The 22,759-nt window shown below is 35.4% G+C and overlaps 1 protein-coding gene across 1 annotated transcript in view; it reads right to left on the bottom strand.

Moving 5' to 3' along the window:
- Positions 1-22,759, bottom strand: part of NYAP2 (neuronal tyrosine-phosphorylated phosphoinositide-3-kinase adaptor 2) — a 156,883-nt gene that overhangs the window by 47,169 nt on the left and 86,955 nt on the right. Inside the window, exon 4 of the mRNA XM_072621522.1 lies at positions 22,471-22,680. Within this exon, the coding sequence (XP_072477623.1) occupies positions 22,471-22,680 (210 nt within the window). The remainder of the gene's footprint in view (positions 1-22,470; positions 22,681-22,759) is intronic.

Below are 22,759 nucleotides of genomic sequence, written 5' to 3'. Positions count from 1 at the left end.
TCCTTTATTATAGGATCTTGTAAACATTCCTAACACTATACAAAACACTATGGGATTTACAACATTTACAAGTATTCATTTTTAAAAGAAATTACAATTTAGGACACCAAGGGCTTATAAACATGACAAAGAAAGTTTTATCTCCTCACTTCACAGAAGAGGAAACAAGTCCAGAGAAATGAAGTGACACCCAGCTAATAAATATGTAGAATAGGATTGGAACCCAAGGCTTCTTGACTTCACTTCCAATACTCTAGTCACCACTTACAGTGTCATCTAACCAGTCAGGATACATGTGGACCAAAAAAGTCCAGAGTGCCTCCTGAGCCAGATTAAGATGTAATTTGCAAATGTTTAATGAAATAAATATGAAATACAATATAACATAGATAATGTCAATTTGTGGTTTTCTAAGTCAAATATAGGGATCTGTTTCTATTTGAGTTTCGTATCACTGCCTTATATCACATTGATCCTTGAAAATTTCTTTCACTATCAAAAGCTAATAGATAGTTTAAGGAATCTGGGAAAGCCATTTAAGTAAAATAATTTTTGCTGAAAACACAAAAGGATGAAGACATTTAGCACATTGGGTTTCATTGATAAAATGATAATTTATATTTAAAAATATGTAAGTTCAGTTTTGGTTCCTACTCTCCAGGGCTTTCTAAGGAAAATTCCACAAATATCTTTAATCAGAAGTCTCCTTTAGATTTCACACACTGGAAATAGCTACCATGCTTGAGGAAATTGACTACAGAGACAACACACAGAGGAGCCAGGAGATGTGAGCAGTAGAGACTAGTGGAGAAACCTTACACATGAAAACTTGTAGCCAAGGATTTTAAGTAACAGTGAGAAACTTCCTATGGGCTCTGCAGGGCCAAAGGTTACTTGTGCATTGGTCTTAGTTTTCATTCAATAAAAATGTAATAAGTATAGGCCTTCTTTGCTATACATTGCGGAGGATATCTCAAGATTTTTAGTTGAGATTTGAGTCACATATCATATACTTTAATGTTTAATCTGGAGACTTCTGGCAAAAAGTGCCTGCTAAACTGAATTCAGATAGCACAGCTCCTATATACCTATTGCAGCAAAAATTTAAAAATACCACCAGAGCAAATAATGATCAAGAAATTTAATACAAACTACAGTGACTACTCCAGATTCACAGAACTAGACAGATAGAATCATATGGGCAATGGTAAAGGAAGTCTTCCAGAAAAGACAGCAATACTTCAGGCAAACAACACTATAAACTCCAATACAACCAGAGCCTTCAAGGCTCTGCGTCTGTAGGCAACAAGAGCAGAAGATTACCCTGAAAATGTCCTTTAGGGTAGAAAGGAACCAAGATTTTGAACTGTGGGAGTCACTGGAAGTATTAAAATGAATATGGTTGAAACAATTCTCAAACTAAGATACCCAAGGATCAAGAGCACAAAGTCCCTACCACTCTCTGAGACATGAGGAAAAAAGTCTTAGAGAGGACAAAGGAGGTTTCTCTAGAGGTTAGAGTGAAGGAATAGATTAAAGAGAGGGTATAGAAGGGTATTTAAATTAATTGGAATGGGAGGATAAGGGAGGATCCTTGAAGGGGAGTTAGGTTAAGTAATAGGAGGGCAAGGTAGCCATATTTAATTATAACCTTCAGAGGAAGGGACAGATTAAGAACAAAATAAAAAATGCACAGCAAAGAACAAAAGAAAACTTTCAGGGAAGCAAAAAAAAAAAAAGATGGGCAGCTCTCAAGCACAATAAAAAATTATTACGTAGGCTTTTGTGAAATGGAAATTTATTGCTATATATTTTGAATCCTCTCTTGCATTCTGCTGTGTATATGATATGCTTTTTTCTTTTCTTATCTTGTATTTCAGATTTCAATATTTAAGTTTATAATTTGTTTCTTTTTCTTTTCTTATTGTATATTTAAGTTTTAGTAATGAAAAAGGGAAAAAAAGAAAAGCTCAAAGCAAAACCCTCAAGTATATAACAGCCAACTTCCAGGGCTTCCAAGTCAAGTTAAAAATACTGCCACACCAGAAATAGTAATTTTTTAGTTCCAAGGTATCAGTCAGTAATCCACAAGCCCTAGAACTTCTCCTTTGAATGAGAGATGAGCTTGGAATTCAATATTTAAAATGTTCAAACTCATTTTTGGCTTATTACCAAAAGTAGCAACACACAAAGATGAGAATAATACTATGGAGGAAAAGGAGTGGAACTTTAATGGGACAGGACATTTCGAATTTTGTGGATGAAAAGACCAGAGCTGAGTAGGAACTATAAATGCAAACATAAGACTCAAGGGAAACCTAAAAATGGAATTTTCAGAGAGTCTGTAGGATTTCAAAGGTTCAACATTTAACAAGGGAAGAAGAAAAAAAAATGTAAGTCCATTCAGAATGTTAATTTTTCAAAGGTATTGAGGTATGTTAAGAAAATGGAGGAACTGGGGATGGATTTCTTCTATTGTAAGGATTTGATGAGAGTAAAAGAAAGAATGGAAAATGAAATACAGTAAGTTAGAAAGGGGAAAGAAGGGGATGAAACTTACTATTTCTCATAATTAGTTTGTATAATATTTATAGTTTATATATAGTTTGTATACAAACAAGGAAAAAAGAGATGGGAGGAGTACACATCCAATGAACTATACTCATATCTGAACTAACAAAAGATGACTGAATAGACATGCATACACACAATAGGTTTATGGAAGAAATACCATGACATACGTGATGGTATTTCCCCTCAACAGGGAAAAATGTAGAAATGATGGAGTTGGGGTGGGTGGGTGGAGAGAGTGTGTTAAGAGGGAAAGCCCTATCAAAGACAGAGTAATCTCAAGACAAAAAAACAAAAAAACAACCTTATAATCTCAAGATGAGAATAGGGAAGGGGGACAAGGAGCAGAAGAACTAGAAATGAAGGGAGTTCCTATCAATTGGGGAATAGCAGGACCAAATGTGGCATATTAATTTAATAGACCATAGGAATTAACAAAAAATATAATTTCAGAGATGCTTGAGGAACATGAAATGATTCAGAGAGAAGTAAGCAGAACTATAAGGACTATTTGTATAATGCAACAACATTGTAAAGAAAAACAACTTTGAAACACGAAAGAATGCCAATCAAAACAACCAGCCACATCTCTACGACAGACCCTATGATGAAGCATATTGCATCAGATATAGGTATAGAAGGAGACAACAGCCACTGTATGGATTTGTCTTCCTTGAGTATGCACAGAAGAAAGAAGTTCAAAAGGGGGAAGAGTAAAGCATTAGAATTTTCAATGTAATGGGTTAATCGGTTGAATTTATAAAGTATGTGTATATATGTGTGTGTGCAAGTGTGTGTGTTTAATTAAGCAGTGAGAAACCCTCTTATTATGTTTTATTTTGTCATATGGAAATACTCAACTTTTGTTAACAAGAGAACAATACATATTTTAGATAGAGATAGAGAGAGACAGAGATAGATGAAAGACAGATTGTGTGTTATGATATAATCTTGGACTTTGATCTCCTAGGACACAGCAAGTATTACATACATTTGTATATTTAGTACACGTTAACTTGGCTAATCCCTGATATACCTAAGTAAATAATTTAAGACTCCATATTTTTAAAATTTTCCAAATGATCTCCCATTGATACACATTAACAATTCCTTTTAAGAATATTCCTCTTGCTAAACTAAACTAATTTATAAAGCCATTTTCTGATCAGATTAAGTTGTTAAACTAATGAAGGCAAAAGTATGACTAAGAAAAGGGGGAGAAGAAATAACAGACCTAATGCTATTAGAAGAGATGAAAATGCATACTTCGTATTTTGTAGAAATGTTGCCCATTCAGTCCATTAAAATACCATTTGAAGGCCTAGAAAGACTTAACAATCTGCTAGTCTCATTGAGTGAGTGGTTTACATCAGTTGCTTCTATTTCCTCTTCACCTAATAATAACCTGAAACCAGGCTCCTACATACCATTCCACTGAGGTTCCTTACTCAGAAAACATTTGTGATGTCCAAATCCAAGGGTCTATTTTTTTTTTTTTTACTCCTTATTTCCCTGACATCTTTTGATGCTGGTCATCACATTTTTTCTGTCTGGACTCTCTCTTTGATATAAATGGCAAGACTCACTTTCATATCCTTTTGCTGCTTTGATCTCTTCTTCCCTTCATTTACTTTTGCAGAAAGGTCTAAGTCAAACAGACTTCATTCCTCTCCCAGTTCATCTGATTTTATCTTCCCCCACTACTTGGGGCATCCTAAATCTGGAAATCCAACTATGACTCCACCCTTCTCACCCTAGAATATCCTTTGGCTAGGCTAGCCTTCTTCTGACATTGGTGAGCTCTTCCAAAGGCTACTATTTTGTCCAGGTTGAAAAGTCATTATTCCTCTTCCAGCTCTGCTGTTGAAATTCTCAACTTCCTCACCAATGTCCCCACAGCATATAGTATTCCCCACTTTTCAACTCCCCTTTGTATGTTCTCTTCTCCCATCATAATCTAAGCTTTTAAGAATAATCACTTTCTTTTTGCTTGTGTTTGTATCAGCACCACCTAACACAATGCCTGGCATTTGGTAAAGGGTTAAAAAATGCTTGTTTCCTCCTTCCCTTTTAATTGGGACATTTTATTGAAGATTTACTTTTCAACCCTGTGCTAATCGATAGGAAAGAGGCAGCATAGCATAGTGATAGAGGGTCAACCTGGAAACAAACACTTTGAAATGGTTTCAGTCAAAGCTGTTGAGGTTCAAGTCTCACCTCTGATATTTTGCAGCTGTTCTCAGGTTAGGTCACAACCCGTCAGTGTCAGCAGGAAATACTCAAAAAGACTGCAGAGTTTAAAGAGACTCAAAAGACCAGAAGAAAGTCCAGAAACTGAAAAGACTGGATCTCTCCTCTCTCACCCTCACCAGTTCCAACCTAGACCCTCATGCACGGGCATGAAAATCTCATTCCAATGGGGTTTGGGACTTAGCTTAGATTCTATGAGTGCTCTACACTATTCACATCACAACAATACCTCAGGCAGCTCTCGAAGATTTTAAGTTACAAATAATTGACTAACTGCTGATTTAGATAACTGATGGGTGGAAGGAATATCTACACTGGGAGTGCTCCATATAGATTAAATCACAAGTCTTGATTAAAGAAAACTAAAACAAAATTACCTTCACACCCTTATGGAAATAACACATCTTCTCCCACTGCAAATCACCCACCTCTTCAAGCAGTGATTTCCAAATCCATCTCTCTATACTTGACTTTTTTCCTTAACATTCAATTGTTCTTTGGCTATTTCTGCAATCACTACAATTTTCTCAGGCACCTGGGTTCAAAATCTTGGAGGCACAATTATTTCATTCTTCTTCTTTTGTTGTCTGCATTGACTTTTGTCTCCAAAATGTCTCTCATATTTGTTCTTTTTTCTCTATTCCTCCTGCTACAATTCAAATCCAGTCTCACCTAGAAAGACCATCCCCAAATTACTACCATAGCCTGCCTCTTGGTTTCCTCATGGAAAGCTCTACTCCCAATTTATCCTGCATACCAATGTCAATCAATCATATTTGCTGAGTGTCATTCTCTGCTCCAACATCTTCTGTGAGGCTTATTGCTTACTGAGGCAGGCTGGTGAAGCAGGAATCCTCATCCCATCATGTAGGAAGGAAGAGAGGAGCTGATAGGAAGACAGTAATAACAATAGTTGCCTGGTGGAAGCATATAATGAAGCTATCGGGAAAAGATGGAAACTGGAAGTTCCTTTTTGCCTTGAAATATTCAATTCATTATTTCCATTTAGTGTATCTGAGGTATAAGACTGGATAGAAATAAATAGTTTTATAACTCATTCATAGAGCAATACACAATGTTAAGGATAGAAATAGCAGTATGACTTGTAACTTTCCCACTCTGGGTGTCATGAATGCCCATTTACCTTAGGAGTACCACCTGCCCCTTCAGAGCATATTATGTCAAATTTCCATCAGGATTCTGGAATGAGATGCTCTAACTGATGTTTCCTAGAAATTCTAATACTGAGAAGTCTCATTTAGACATGCTGAAATAATAAATTCAATCTCAGTCCAAGGAATCAGAGGTAAATGATGTGGGTTCACTCCGGGGTTCTGTTCAGCACTACAGCTGAAAACATTAGCTGTTGAGCTAATGAAGTGAGTGTCTCTTGCCATATGAGATCACAGTGCTGATTCATTTACTCTGCTCTCCTGTCTCCAGAACAGACTGGGAACTGATTTGTCTAAGTAGATGAAGTCAAAGGGAATATCCCGTAAAACAGTTGGTCAACAGTATCATACAACAAAGAGAATTTTTTCTCTTCCTTCCACTTGGCCACAAGAGGAGCTGTGGTGTAGTGGCAACAGGATTCAACTTAAGATCAGAAGATTCTTTAAGTTATCTTTAGGCTAACAAAGTGTTTTATATAAGGTAACTCATTTGATCCTCACAACCACCTTGTGAGGTAGGTGAGAAAACGGAGGTACACAGAGATTAAGTAACTTGGCAGGGTAAAGCACTTCAGAAGCTGGCTTCGCTTAAACTTTTGCAGTTGTACTATACATTATTCTCCTTCATGATGAGAACCTAGCCCATAGGTTCTCAAAGTGGGCAATATTGCCCCCTGGGTGCTCTGATATGATGGGGAAGGGGGCCGTGGTAGCCTTGGGTGCAATTGGGAAGGGTATTGAATAAAAATAAGATAGTGGAAGCATAAGGACATAAGAGACAAAAAGGAAAATTTGAAAAATCACCTGCACATGCTTCATCAGTTGGATAACAGATTTTAAGTCATAGTGATTACATTATTTTCCAAATAAACACACAAAATCCAAATTATAACTAATCAGTGATCAAGTCCACTGACAGTTCTTAACAAGTAAGTGTTGGCAGGAGAGCATGTTGTCCATTATCAGGAAGTCCCGCATGTATCGGCAAGGACATGTGCATGTGATGACTCGTTTACAGTTGATATTATACAATAAAATGACACAATATTGTACATTAAGATGATAGTTGAATTCAAATGAAACAATGAGCTCATCAAACAAAAGAGTACATAGGGAAAAGAGAAGCATTTATTGATGATTTATTTGGCTAACACTAGATTAAATGCTCATGCATTGGATCATTCTGCTTCCCTGAATATTAAATTTTGTTGTCTTTTGTCTTCATTGATAGACAAAGAAAGTTTTTTATCCTTATTTAGGGGTAAGGTGAAATCCAATATTGTCTCATTTATTGCATGTAGTGAAATCTTTGGAATCTCCATTGCTACTGAGGCTGCTTCTGAGTGGTTGCTTTTCAAAAGCTTAAAAGACCAGGTACCCCCACTCAAGATGTGCTCATTTATGAGAGATTAGTCTTACCAAAAGCAATGCTTCATCTAATATCAAAGAATTGAAATCTGTCATATTCAGATGAGGTAGCTCCTTTTGTAACCTTATTTTTTTTAAAATGCACTCTCTTTCAGAGGCCAACAGAAGTACTGTGAATTTAAAAGTCAATTGTGCTGGTAGAAATTTCTAATCAGTTTCCATCAAGTTTCCAGGGTACATGAAAGGCCAAGGAGGATTGCTTGAATGTTGAAAAACATAGTTGACATTGACAAAAACATTGAACATGAGCCAAACAGGTAGTAGAGAGCACTTGAGATAACATGGTAGGTATCTGAGAGAAGCTGGAATCTACCTACATGTTAAAGGCCAAATTTTCAATACACAATAGAGAAATAGTGTGATGTGTTCAAATGAATGCAGTGTTTGTAAGCAAAACGGTCTAGATCAAATTCCACTATTGTGGAAATATACTAAGGCCCCCTTTTTTTAAAGACAATATTTAGAAAAAAAAAAGCCACTCCAATCTAAAGATTTATTCAAATGAAGCACTTACTTAAATTAAATCAGCACTTAATTAAAAATCTAGGAAAAGTATTCCCTCCAATAAAACCTTACCCCCCTCTTTTTAAAATTTCAACATGAACTTAACAAATTTTAAATAAAATTGACTTTTCCATACATAGTTGGTATAACAAAGGGGTTGCATATGCTACTATCAAATTCTATTATATATAGCTTGCTTTTGTTTTTAATATATAAAATTTCAAGTTGTAGTTTTCAAAGCTGTCTTGTTTGTCTATGTTTCATTCATATCTTCCTTCTGCTGTTTTCTCTACATTAAAAAAAAAACCTCAATATCTCCATTTCTTTCTTTTTTCTTTCCTTTTTATAGACCAATCATTTTTCTTTTTGGAAACTTTTTGAAAATTCTTTAAGAAGGATTTTAAAGAGTATGGAAAATGGATCAATAGATGGGGGTAACTAAGCTTACAGGGAAAATGTCTTCATCCACTTCAAATCATGGCTACGTTGATCCTTCACCAAATTGAATGGTTTAAGAGAAATGGATCTACAGAATATACTGACATTTTAAAGTTGTTTGATGAATGGTTACTGTTACTTGAACTTGCTTATTGTGTTCTGTCACATAGCATATTTGCATTTTATTTTTGTTGCCATTGTTAATTTGTTTAGGAATACCATTATTTGTAATTTCAAAATGACTGACATTGGAGAGACTTTTCAAAGACACGTAGAAGCTACCCAATTTTGCAACCCTCTAAAACATAAATTAATAAAATTGTTTCTGGCAGGCATGTGTCCCAAATAACATACATATCTTTTTTTCTTTTTCTTTGACACTACATTCATGACTGTGACATAGTGACACAATGTCCCTCCATCATATGTGCATCACTTGTAAACAGGGCTAGATTACATCTAGTGGAAAAAAAAAAAACATTGAACTTGGGAATCATGGGACTTGAGTTAGAATCCCCTGTGTGGAGACACCTGGGAAAGTCCCTGGAATTTTCTTGACCTCATTTTTCTCATCTATAAAAAGGAGTTGAGCTAGATAAACTCTAAAGATCCTATTAGCTTTAAATCTTGGATCCTATCACACTAGATATTTCCTAAGGTCTTTTCCAGCACTGAAGGTTACTCTTTTATTCAGAGATAAAATATAGAATGAAAACTGTAATTCATATAGTCAAAAATTCTTGATTGTTCATGGTTTGAATGATTGAGAAATTCTGCTTTCCCCCCCTTTCTCTTGTTTGTTTACCTTTCTCATTTTCACTTCTCTTACAGGAGGGTCAAAGCAGATGGGAAGGATCCAATAAGGGAAAGGAATCACATCCATTCATTTTGTTATTTGTTAAAACCTCTGGAAAAAGATTTAGCAGCTTTAAAAAAGACACCTGAAACTCTGGGATTCTCTAAAATGAACTGGACTTTGAGTGGCTTAGGGGTTAAATTTTTCTACACTCATCCTTTTATTATTATTAGTTATATGGTATTTAGGATAGTTTTCTCATTTCCAAAAGGAAAGAGTGATCTGTTGAATACAAAAACCTGAGATTTAGAGGAAGTTCAAAGTTTCAGGAAATTAAAAAAGTCACATTCACAATCATCTGGCTGGAATATTTTTGTCAGAGCTCTTATCCTAGAACTGACTCTAGAAGAGAAAACTCACATAATGAGATTCTTATCATTATGTGAGAAAACTCATATAATGAGAATTTCAGGAACTAAATACTCTTTGATAGGGTTTGAAGCAAACTGTCCCTCACTATATTTATTTCCACAACTGATCTCATTTAGAAAAATTTGGGGGTGTAAGGGAGCATGGCAAGGATGCAGCTCAGAGATGAGGTCACAGTGATTACTTAAGGACACAATGATAATAAACACCATCCCATTATTCCACAAGTTCTCCCAAGTTCATGTAGAATAGATTTTTTTTTTAACCTGGGATCTGTGAACTTTACATACACACATACACACGTATAACTATACATCTACATGTATATAAGTGGATATATATATATTCACACACACATACACACATGTATGTTAGATAGATAGATAAGACAGATAGACAAACAGATAAAGCTATATCATAGATGACAGTGTTTTCATATAATTGGTTACTTCTGTAATGTTACATATTTTATTTTATTCATTTAAAACATCGTTCTTAGAAAGGTTGTATCGGTTTCACTAAAGGGGACCATGATATGAAAATGGTTAAATATTCTATTAGAGAAGACAGAGAGAAAATACAGAATAGGTTCTCTAAAATTCATGAGAAATGGAGGGTCTGGCTCCCCCAGTTTCCTTATCTCATCCTAAGACTGTATCTCTTCTGTCAAAACCCTATATTGATATAACAGAAGCTGAAATAGTTGTGTGAGGTAGAAGAGTTCACTTTGCTCCTGTCTTGAGTGATTGGAGTCAACAATGGTTTCTTAGAATTCAAGGAACATTAAATGTGGGCAAATCTTTGGAACACTGAACAAAGGGGATACTTTTAGGTAAAGAGGAGGAGGTGAACATTGGCTCTCCTGAAAGCAAAAAAGTAGAGGTAATTTTTGGAAGTGCTTTTCTTGTTTACACAAAGAGGGGAGACTAATGAAGTTAGTGGTTGTTACTTAATAAAATATATAGCAACTTTAGAGAGACTGTCATTTGTGGATAACTGAAATTTAGGACAGCCAAGTTACTTTGGCATTAGCTCTGTTTCTATGTTCGTCTCTACCTCTCTTTCAGTTTTGTAGGCATTACTCCATTTCCCTCTCCTTTACCCCTGTTTCTTAATTTGATTTTAACATATTTCAAAGTCTATTCCTCCATGGAACCTTCCACGGGGAACTGAATAGGGCTATTACACAAGGAATTTGCATCTTATTGTGGGACATCTCCAATTTTCAGAGTAATGAAGCACTTTATTGCATAATGAACCCTGAAATAATTGAGAATTATGACTGTTTACCTCAGCTGGCTAGAAATTGTGGTGGGATGGATAAAGTTTTAAGCATGGAGTCAGGAAAACTGTGCTTGACATTTATTGGCTGTGTGACCCTGGGAGTGTCGGTTTCCTTATCTGTGAAATGGGGATACTAAAATCACCTATCCCATACATGAGGTGTGAGGATAAAATGAGCTAATACATTTTAAATACTTGGCAAATTCTAAAGTGCTATATAAATGCTAGAAATTTCTAGGACCACATGTTAATTTGCTATCACTCCCACCATTTTCTTTGGGCCTATAATCACTCAAAATATTATATTACTTGTTTATGAAGTCTGATCAAATGAACACTCTTTCCTTCTTTACACTTCTCATATTCACAGCAGGAAGATATAAAACGGTGGCAAACTATCAGGTAAATTGTGACTTAAAAAGCCAGAGAACAGGAGGGGAGCAAAGTGGGAGATATGGGAAGGGAACATTTCCACTTAACTGCAGTGACCACCTTGAACAGGAGATGGCAGTGAAAAATATTAGTTATCCTCTTTTCCACAGAGTTATTAGGTTCTTATTCCAAACATACACTTTCACAAGATTTGACTGTAAGAAGCAGGCTTCCATTTTGTGGATTGCTATTGGTTGTCACTTCACTTATAATAGCAAGAGCATTCTTTAAAATTCAGCTAAGGGCAGAGTCCAGTCAAGAATTGGTGCACACTAGCCTAAGCTTAAACAATGAATCCCATTTGGATCACCATTCACCAGAGGCTTTGAACTCTCCCTTGATCTGTCATATTATAACTACTTACAATATTCCAGGTAAAGTAGAATTTTCTGTATTTAAAAGTGCAGGGATCCAGGCTCTTGTTGTTGTTTAGAATTATTTTAAGAGGGAATTTATTAAAAACTATCCTTTCATTGTACCCTAGTCAGCTATTTGATCGCCAATTTCCAGATCTAGCTTTTCCAAATGATCTAACTGAAAACACTACAGCAATGCCAAGAAGAAGCAGACATAGCCCTGTGACCAAATTCTCTCTTAGACTAAAAAGCATAAAGAGTTTACATGAAATGAAAACAAAAGAAAACTTTGCTATTGCATTGCCTCTGGCTCTCTCAAATTTGACTGATCTGCAGCATTACTTACATGATGTCATCAGTGTGAAAGAATTGCTCCATTTCATGCCTTTTTGAATTAAATTTTGACATTTTTTCCAAATCTATTTACACAAAAATCTTTCCCTAGAGCATGTGGGGCTCAATAGTGCTATACTATTAGGGATCAGCAATCAAATGTGGAACATCATTCTTTCTAGCAGTTTCCAGGGTAATAAAGCACTTTATTGCATAATGAACCCTGGAATAATTGGTTATTTTGACTGTTTACCTCAGTTGGCTAGAAACCGTGGTAATGGGTTCATTGTCCATGTGGACCAAATCAATAAGTACATATTAACCATATACTATATATCAGGAACTATGCTAAATGTTAGGGATATGAAAAGATTAAAACAGGGTCAGTCATCAAAGAACTTACACTCTAATGGGAAATCTGGTTCAAGGTATTTGTTCTACCAATGATGGGCAAAAAGTGAGTGTCTTCTCAGGAATGGGCAACAATTGTCAATTACCTGGAAAAGCTATTTCCTTCTGTGAAATGAACTACCTAAGGGTCAGACACCCTAACTTCTTTCTCATTCTAGATCTAAGCCCTGATATCTGTATGACCCTGTTGAACCTTATTTCTCCTGCCTATAAAATAAGGATAATAATACTTGCTCTGTCTACCTTGCAAGGTGTTTGTTTGGATCAGATGAAATAATATTCTTCAAAACCCTTTAAAAAGCTAGATTAAGTAGAGTAGGAAGTGCTTTATAGAGGTACGTAGTGTTTTATGTATTTATAATTATAATTATTATCTCCGTCTTCCCATCTTTATCAACTACTAGTACTGCTACAACCACTTTGAAAGTTCCTGGAGGTCGGAAACAGACCATGTCTTAATCATCTGTGTATTGCTCATAGGGCCTATGAGTTTATCGAATGAATGAATGGATTTTTTGAAGGAATGAATGATATGGCTTTAAATTTTCTTTCTCAGTAAACTCATTTATAAATTCTTTGCCCAAAGTATTGAAATAAATATATAACTAAACTGACATAATCAGCTATATTTGACCCTGTTATGTGGATGTTACATACAGAGAAAAGAAAGAGAATATTAGGAAAATGAATATTTTAGTATTTTATAACAACCAATTCAGAATGGGAAAGTTGCATGCTTTTGATTGTATTTTAAAGCAACAAGAGTTCTTCATTTAATACCTTAGGGTAAAGGCAGATGGCAGACTCCAGCAGTGGAATGCAGAAAATATTCCCTGATGAACCAAATAATCACTGTCTTAGAACTAGAAAGGAGAATAGGTTGTGGCAAATTGTCTTCTGCTCCATGGTCTGTTAGATTGCAAGATATGAAGCAATGAGTTTTTGGTAATGATAGCCTAGGGGAGGAAGAAGCTGAAACCCAAATACCAAAGAAGTTGGTGGAGGCTTGACTTAGAGCCAAGCTGAGGACAAGATCAGAGTCCAGTCAGGAAAAAAGCCATTGATAAACTGGAGACTATTCAAAGAGAATAATCAGGATGGTAAGAGACTTTGAGATCGTCCTTGAGATTTTATGCCTTATAAGGATCAGTTGGCGAATAAGTTCATAATTAGTCTTGAGAAAAGAAAACTTGGGAGGACAAGAGAATAATCACAATATGTATATGGTTCTGTGATCTTAATCAATTTGAGAGTTCTTCTCAGTGATGCAGCTTCCAATCCATCCATGTTTGACAAGCTGTGGAACTTTCTCCTTGTCTTCCCCAAATTTCATCACATGGGGTCTCTTCTCAAAGTATAGGGAATCTCCTTACTTTCTTCCAATTATTGAAACACCTTGACTGTCCCCTTGTTCTTCCTCACTTATGCCATGTGACCATCCCATCTTGTGAGGATGATAACAATGTTATATTTATATAATACATTTATTTTATTATGTTATTATATTATATTAAACAATAGTATTTACATAGCAGTTTAAGGTTTGGAAAGTACTATCTGTACAAAAATATGTGTGTATATATATATGTATGTATGTATATACACACACGTATATATGTATAGACAGGTAGACAAATCACTAAAAAGTTGTCTTTAAGAATTTAAAAGGCCATTATATAGAAATACATGATCTATTTTGCCAAAGAACTAAACTAGAAAGAAGAAATAGAAGAAACAAAGAGGCAAATTTAGATCTGATATTGAGGAAATCTTCCTAAGAAATTAGAGCTGTGCCCCATGGTGATGTAACTGGCCTTGGTCTATTTCTTTGTAGGTTTCCAAGTAAAGGGTATGCCATAGATGGCATTCCTACTAAGGTGTGGACTGAACTAGTTCACTTTCAGGGATCCTGAGAAAGAGGAGTAGTGCAAGAACCCAGAGAAACCACAGGTAGGGAAGTTATTGACCCCAGTCTAGCAAGGTCATGGAGTAGAAAGTTGTACTGGCATAGATACATAAATGAGATTGAATATGTGATGGATCTTTTCTCTCATGCCCACATATATGAATGTAATTATTGATTCGGTGAACCTAGAGGGAATTATTGCCTGAAATTTTAAAATATTGTTACATGGTTGTCAAGCTAAAATAAATCAGAATTATTAAATCTGTATTCTCTATAATAAGTCATAAAATATTTTAACTGGAAGAGATGTTAGTAATCCTCCAATCCATAGGCTTCATTCTAAGCTTTCAATATTGCTCTAAACAATAAACTCCATTGGTTCCCTACCAGCTCCAGAATCAACTATAATGTCCTCTGTCTGGCAAAGATATTCATAGTCAGGTCCCCTCTTAATTATCAACTGACTTAGTCTGTGATTCAATGGCACAATCATCCCCACTGTTCTCACAAAACATCCCATCTTCCCATTCCATTAGACTGTGAGGTGCTTGAGTAGGGAGCTGTCTTTTGCCTTTCTTTAAAACCCAAGCACCCAAGGAAGAGCCTTCCAAGGCCATATTGGTCTGATCAGTTACAGTCGGATGCTGTACCTTGACTCCAACATAATGACATCATTTTGGTCCTCTTCGAGAATGGAGAACAACCAAGTACCTAATACAGAGTTAGACACAAAGATACTGAATACATACTTGTTGACACACTGATCATTTTTGTAAACCACTTGATCAAAAGATTGTAGAAAATATTAGAACTGGTTGGGGCCTTAAAGATCTTCTCATCTAATTTCCCTCCTTGTATAGAAAAAGAAACTGAATCAGAAAGAGACAAAGGGACTTGCCAAACTCATGGCCATCATGCTACTCTGTTTACTCTTCTGTGGTTTGTATTTGTTTTTGTTTGTCCTTTTGGCTGGTTGGCATAATAGGAATACAGAACTATGTGATTAGGCACAAGCTATGAATTAAATCCCCTTGTAGACACTAGCTTTTCAGATTTTAGTCACCAGACAACACTAGAAATACCACCAACAACTTTGATAAAAGTATATTAGTCACATGCTAAGCAAAGATAGATCACAGAAAATCTTAGATTGAATTTAGAGACACAAAGTTTGTAATACTCTGGTCAGATCATGTTTGAAGAATAGTGATTTGGTTCTGGGGACTGCACTTTAGGGAGGATACACCATAGATCAAGCAGAGAACGGTGAAGGGATTGCTTTTAATAATTTGAAGGGTTATTTTGTAGGAGAGAAAAATAGAATTGTTCACCCAGAGAAATTTCTTGAGAGATGGGAGGATTTCATTTTTGTTCCCAAATTGCCAGGGTCTCGCATAGTTTTTGGCACATAGTAGGTGCTTTAATGAGGGCTTGATGATCAATCAATTGCTTGGTGCCTGTTGACAGAACTAGGATCAAGAAATAGAAGCTACAGAAAGCAAGATTTCAGCTCAACTGAGGAAAAAATGCTAATAGAGCTCTCCTAAAGTGAATTGAGCTGCCTTGAGAGGTAGTACTGCATTAAAAATCATCTGCATTTTTTTAAATGCTCAGAATAGAAAAGCAGTAAAACCAACATATTTTTGAAAGAATCACATACAAGCAGAATATCTTTGAAACTATATGTTGTATTTGTTATAATATGTAAAAGGGGAACAAGCTATACAAGTGGTTTACAGTTTCATGCACAACTTTCTTGCTATGTTCTGCTATGGAAATGGCTATATCCATTTTATGTAGTGTATGAAAATTATTTGAGCTGAAACTATACTAACACACATATGTATATGCATACATATGTGCCTATGTATGTACAGTATATTTGAAAAGATCTTTAACCAAAAGATGGATGATTATTTTTTAAAAATTTGTTGTGGAGAGGATTCCTGTTCAAGTATGGGTTGAAGAACATGACCTTTGAGTTCCTTTTCCATTCTGGGATTCTGTGAATCTATGAAATCCATCACACCTGATAGAAAAGACAACCCAAAGTCTGTGAATTACTGATAGCAAGTAAGTGGTATCACTTTTATAAATGAAAGAGAACAATTATTTTTACCTACTTCAATAGAAGACCAGGATATCAGTTAATGAGTAAATGAACAAGTATATGAGTAAATAATTGTTTTATTTTCCAGATCACTATGTACAGGACATAGAAGACAGTAGGTCATGATCTTATGATCTTCAAAAGGTTAAAATAGCCTCCAGAGGTCCAGTAACTGGAATCCACACCAAAATATGCTGGAAGGTAAACCCAATCAAAGACCCAGTCTCTAGTAATAACCTACCAGGAGGTTATTACTAGTAGAGGAGACACCAAGCAGCTGAGATGAAATGTCCTGCCACAAGGGGGCAAATCATCCAAAGGCTGTAATGTGCAAAGAAAGGAATTTGAAGAGGTAAAGTAAAAGCAACCCCTTTTAAGTTGAGTCTACTCTCCATAGGAGGGGCAGCTAGGTGGTGCAGTGGATAGAGGACCAGTGCAGGAGTCAGGAGGCCCTGAGTTCAAATGTCACCTCAGACACTTGACACTTACTAGCTGTGTGACCTTGGGCAAGTCACTTAACCCTAATGCCTCATCCTCATTCACCTCCAGTCATCCTGATGAATATCTGGCCACTGGATTCAGATGGCTCTGGAGGAGAAGTGAGACTGGTGACCTGCACAGCCCTCCCTCACTCAAAACAAAGGCAAGTGCAAGTCATGTCATCATTTCTCTGATGGCATGGTTTTCTTTGGCAAACGAAGGATGAATATACTCTCTTCATAAGGATTTAGGTGATGGAGGGGAAAAACTGTTCCACTTTGAGACAATATATTTGTAGTTCTGTCCATTCTATATCTTCCTCAGTATATATGCCTTTGAAAATCCCAAATGCTATCAATTAATCAATAACATATTAAGACAATATCAATTACTTAACTGATAGGGGGGTGTTTATCACCAAGAAGGATTTTGGGGAAATATACCAGAAAGGGAACTCCAGCTGAAAGTATCAGAACTCCACTGCCCCTTGGGAATATGCTTTTTTATATCTGAGGGGCAGATGTAGACAGTAGAGATGTGAGGACATGATAATGGGTCAGGAGAGTAAATTGAGGATATAACTACCTATGCATATGAATGTTCACATTCTGACAAACACACATGCACAGAGTATGTATATTTATGGGCATTCTACATGTGATTAATATGCACATACAAAAACATTTGCTTATCTTTAAATAATACAATGATTAGATCTCAAGGTCTTTCATAATGTCGCCTCCCTTACTTCAGTTCATATCCCTAGACTTCCCAATATCCATTTTTCAGTTAGGATTATCTCTACACTGTTGTCCACATGTGCTCTTCTTCACTCAATGCTTTTGTTGATTGGCTAATTATAAGATTTTATGCCATATTAATTTGAATTCTGCCACTCTTCTGGTGTCTTCATGGAAAGAAAGAAGGGGTTAATTATACAAAGATCTAGATCCTGTTTTGTCCTCACTCACAGGATAAGCTTTAAATCATCATCTTTAGTTACTAGTAAATGAACACAAAACTAAAAATACCTCAGTAACAAAGTTGATGAGTCTATTAGAAAATTACTGAGAAGCACCTTAAGTAAGGAAATTTCTTATGTAAAGGTGTCAATGTGGGGATACTAGCATATTTTTTAGAAGATTTGTAAAGTTAATATAGGAGAAATATTATATTGATGTTTTAATTTCAAGTTTAAGCACCACTTGTAAATGAGCACTTAGCACCTACCTAGCCCCCACCCAAAGGTGAGAATTGAATAGAGGTAAGTGGAAAGGAATCAGAGTTCAAGAGGAAGTTGGGGATTGTGAACTGGGCAATGCTGCCTCATTCAACCTAAGTCAACTTTAGCCTATGACAAGCAACTAGATACAAATTAAATTGTTGTCTACTCTGGCAACAACAACACATATACCTACTGACTGATTTCTCTAAACCATTATCTAATATATGTTTCAAAGAAAACATATAAGAGGTGGGAGGCAAGTATAATACTTTATACTTTTTTTGAGTAAGCAGGGTATAATGGGAAAAAGAGAAAGAAGAAAAAAAAGAAACAGATCATTGCATCTGGGGATGAGGGTTAAAGCATAGACTTGACATGGCATCATTATCATACTCAAACCACTTAACACCTCTGAGGTTCAGGTAGTACTTCTATAAATTATGAATGCTAATAATTAGAGCCTATCTCATGTTCATGAACAAAATTCTTTTTTAATGTTAAAATTCTATATCAATTATATTATTTTTATTACTTTGCAGCATTTCACAATGTGATACGTATAGCTAGCTCAGGTCTGGACGCAGGATTGGCTCTCAACATACAACTTTTGGTCCATTCATTTATATTTCAGGAAAATTCTTTTCCTGATTTCCTTTTCAAAATATGCCTGGGGACAAGGGATAAATGTGGCCATTCTGATTGTGATAAAATTTTCACGTTACTATGATTTTAAAGATTTCAAAATGATGTATGATGATACATACCTGTAGGCAAATGATATCCTAGGAATATTTTGTGTTAACAGTAGAACTCCGAGTCTCCAAGAATTTTTGTCTTTATAGGAAATTATTAAATTATATTTCTCTAGAAAGATCATTTCTCCAAATAAATGCAAATGATACAAAATTAACACAATTCTTTGTTCCTGCAACTTAATTCAATACAATGGAATTATTTTTTTTCTTTTAAAAACATAACATTTGAGCAAGATAATGGGACTATAAAGAAAAAAACCAAATAACTGTTCCCTTCAAAAAATTTACATTCATTCCTTCTTCTTAAAGAAAGTGATTTTTATCTGCCATTTGAACATGTCATGAGAGAATTAGTCTTACAAATAAGACAAAAGGAACAAGTAGAAAGACGGGAACATGAGGAAAAGAATAGGTTGTTTAGACAGTATGTCAAAAAAGAAAGTGATAAGTTCTCATCTAACCTCTCACTTCTTCAATATAATAGATTTCTCTTTAAATTTCTTATAAGAATACCCATAAACATTAATAATATTTAATCTATTTATGGGCAAATTTCTAACTATTTAGCAAAATGTAAAATACCAAGAACAAACCCTTGTCTTGTTAACAAATCTGGACTTTTGTTTATAAAATGAGACAATTGATACTCATATTGTAGAACTGTGTTACAGTGACAGAAATTCAGAACTTGAGGGAATTTGGAGGTCGTAGGAGGCAGAATGAGTACTAAGGTGTGAATTGTATGCTTTGAATTTCAGCTTTGCCATTTACTACCTCTGTGACCTTGGATAGTTGTTTACCTTCTATGTGCTCCAGTTTATCCACTTGTATGAGATGGATTAGAATGCCCTTTGAAGTCATTTCTTGCTCTGGAGCTTTGGTTCTGTCTAACCAAAATTGAGAAGATGAGCAACTAGCTCAAAGTGAAACATTTACAGTAGTAATATCAGAAACCAGAATTTGGACCCAGATCTTTTTATTCAATCTCTTTATTACTATAATAATCCATTAAATAGATATACATGGTTTTAAATGTATGAAAAATATCATCACATCCAATTCTACCCTCATAGAATAACAGGATTTATACCTGAAAGAAACCTAGAGATCTAATCCATCTCCATCTTCTCAGAAGATGAGGAAATTGAGGCTCCAAATGACTTGCCAAAGGGATCTCATCCTAGGTGGTCTGACTTGAAGTCAGTGTTTTTTCACTAGATCACCCAATTTTATAATTGCATATTTTTTTATCGTCTTTGATTCGCTGTCTCTAGTATGACTCCTTTTTTCCTCCAATTTATTAATTTGTTTTCAGTTTTTAAACACAACTCCTTTCTTGAATGTAGTAGATACTCAAAAAAATTTGATTCATGAAAATATAAAACCTACCCTACCCCTTCCAGTCCATTTACTCTAAAGATTTTAAGAACCTTATTTATTCCTGCCAAACCCATAAAGACACTCTTTCCCCAAGAGGTTGTTCGGATCATTTAGCCTATCTGATTGGATGTTGTTGTTCAGTCATTCAGTCATGTCCACCTCTTCATGACCCTGTAGACCATAACATGCCAATTCTCTATATAGTATTTCTTAGCAAAGATGTTGAAGTGGTTTGCATTTCTTTCTTCATTGGATTAAAGGAAACAGAGTGACTGTTCCAGGTCACACAGCTAACAATGAATTGAACTCAGGTCTTTCTGACTCCAGGCCCAGTGCACTGTAGATGATGACTGTAATGGAGACCCTAACTTCTCAAAGACTATGTCAGTGAAGTATAAACTGTCATAGATCTTCACAAGGCTTCTAGTAAAAACTACTTGCATACTTATCCAGGGACTATATTAACTAAGTGAAGATATTCACCACAATGGATGGCTATGAAGTTTTGGGATTTTGGAGTGGCACAGAAATTCATCTATCCATCTGCTGGGGTATGCCCATCAACCATATCAAAAGGAAGGAAGGCCATCAACATCACTTATCTTTTGAAATTTTGAAAAAAGGCAATATCTCAAGTTGTAATAAGTCCGCCCAAGAAAATGCTTGCATGGGTATTTCCCCAAACATCCTTTCAATAGGTGCGAAGAGTCACTCAGCTCAACCTTCTATCACAGTCAAGGGGAATCACAGAATAAACTCGTGTTAATTGCTTCTGAAAATGAGTATCACACTTGAAAAGAACATTAAGAGACTGATCATTTCTTCAGAGCTTTGTCAGTCTGAAGCAGAAGAAGCCTGAAAGCAGCAGGGAATGTTTTTGCTTAATTGTTGTTTATTTTCATTGCTAACTCTACATGGGTCCGGTTTGTTATTTTCATCACTTCAAAGAAAGCATATGATGGCTTTATATTCTTGTTCAGTTTTATTTATTGATTAAATATTTTAATATGACAAAGCATCAACTTAAAAGTATTGTGAGTTTAAATTTGAAAATAGGTCATCTAATTGTGAGTTATCTAAGACCTTTATCTCAGTTGCCAGGAAATGTGGAGTCAAATTCAGAACACAATTTTAGGATTCACTTAATTTTAGGAGCCTGGTTAAAGCCACTTTTTCTTTGTCTTTTATTTGTCTCCTATATGTTTTTATCCCTAACATTCTTACTTTGATTACCTTTAATCTCCTATGTCATTTTATATTCATTTGGAAGTGGCAAGTATAAATAGGCAATATGACATATATTATGTAATAATATATATATACACACACACATACATCTATGTATATATATGTGTGTGTATATATACATACATATATATATATATATATACATATATATCTTAGATGGGGTGACCTTATTTCTGTGTCTTATTGTGGCATAGAAGGGACTCCAAGTTTTCAAAGGCTATGCCAGAAAATTTGTGTAGAGTTCAGATATGGAAGCAAAGCAATGTGATACAATGGGAAGAAAAAAGAATTTAGAGCCAGAGAACTTTAAGTTTCAATTCCACAATTATATTTCCCATTCTTAAATTTCAACTCCCAATGTTTTTAAGTGGATGATTTGTCACCTTAAAATATTTAATTGATAAGTAGAATTGAACACTTCCACTCACCTGTGTTATCTATATGCACTCCATAGTGCATCCATACAACCCATCCTAATGTCCTTCTCTAGGTCTTTTAAAGTAATAATAATGGAATCCAGTAAGACAACTTATCAAACAGGTCAGTATCATGAAGATGTAACTATAGGATGAAGTGTGACTATTTGTCATAGGCTGATCTTTAAGTAAGGAACATCTGAACTGATGAACAATATCTGGTACATGCCAGCTTTATCACCATGGGCAAATAAGAACTCAGACAGCAGATGGCTGTGAGATTTCCATTAGTGGAGGAAAGTTAAATCATTGATTAAAAAGTCCTTCAAATTAAAGATATCATCATGTCACATCCTAACTTCTGCTCCTCATTCCCATAGTAGGTACAAAGAAGAAATGTGAATGGATAAATCTGTTCTTTCTTTCAACTAAGCTGGAGAATTTTGTGATTGATATTCAAATTCATCATTTTGTAAAACCAGCTCATGAGAACACAATAAAAAAATTCCAAAAGTTATATTAGTGAAATTAATCATTACATTTTACCTGAGCTGCTGTTTCCTGCTAACAGGGTTGGACTAACAGAGGACCTTCCCAGTCTACTGGTTGTTACTGGTGCTCCTGGTGTCCCATCCCATTCCTGAGCTTTTATTGGCTCTCTAGAGGAAGATGCCCTGTGATGGCCTCTCTCTTTGTTTTCCAGCTTTGGTAGTGGTTCTGTACTGTGGCTTCTTATCTTCAACTCATCTGTTGGTTCTACAGGATAAACAGAATTCATATTACATGATAAAGAGATAGTTTCACAAAAGAAAATAAGCAGGATCAATAAAATATT

Source organism: Notamacropus eugenii, chromosome 6, assembly GCF_028372415.1.
Source record: "Notamacropus eugenii isolate mMacEug1 chromosome 6, mMacEug1.pri_v2, whole genome shotgun sequence".
NCBI classification, from domain to species: domain Eukaryota; kingdom Metazoa; phylum Chordata; class Mammalia; order Diprotodontia; family Macropodidae; genus Notamacropus; species Notamacropus eugenii.
Note: the sequence above shows the minus strand (reverse complement) of the source record. Positions and strands in the feature narration are given on the sequence as shown.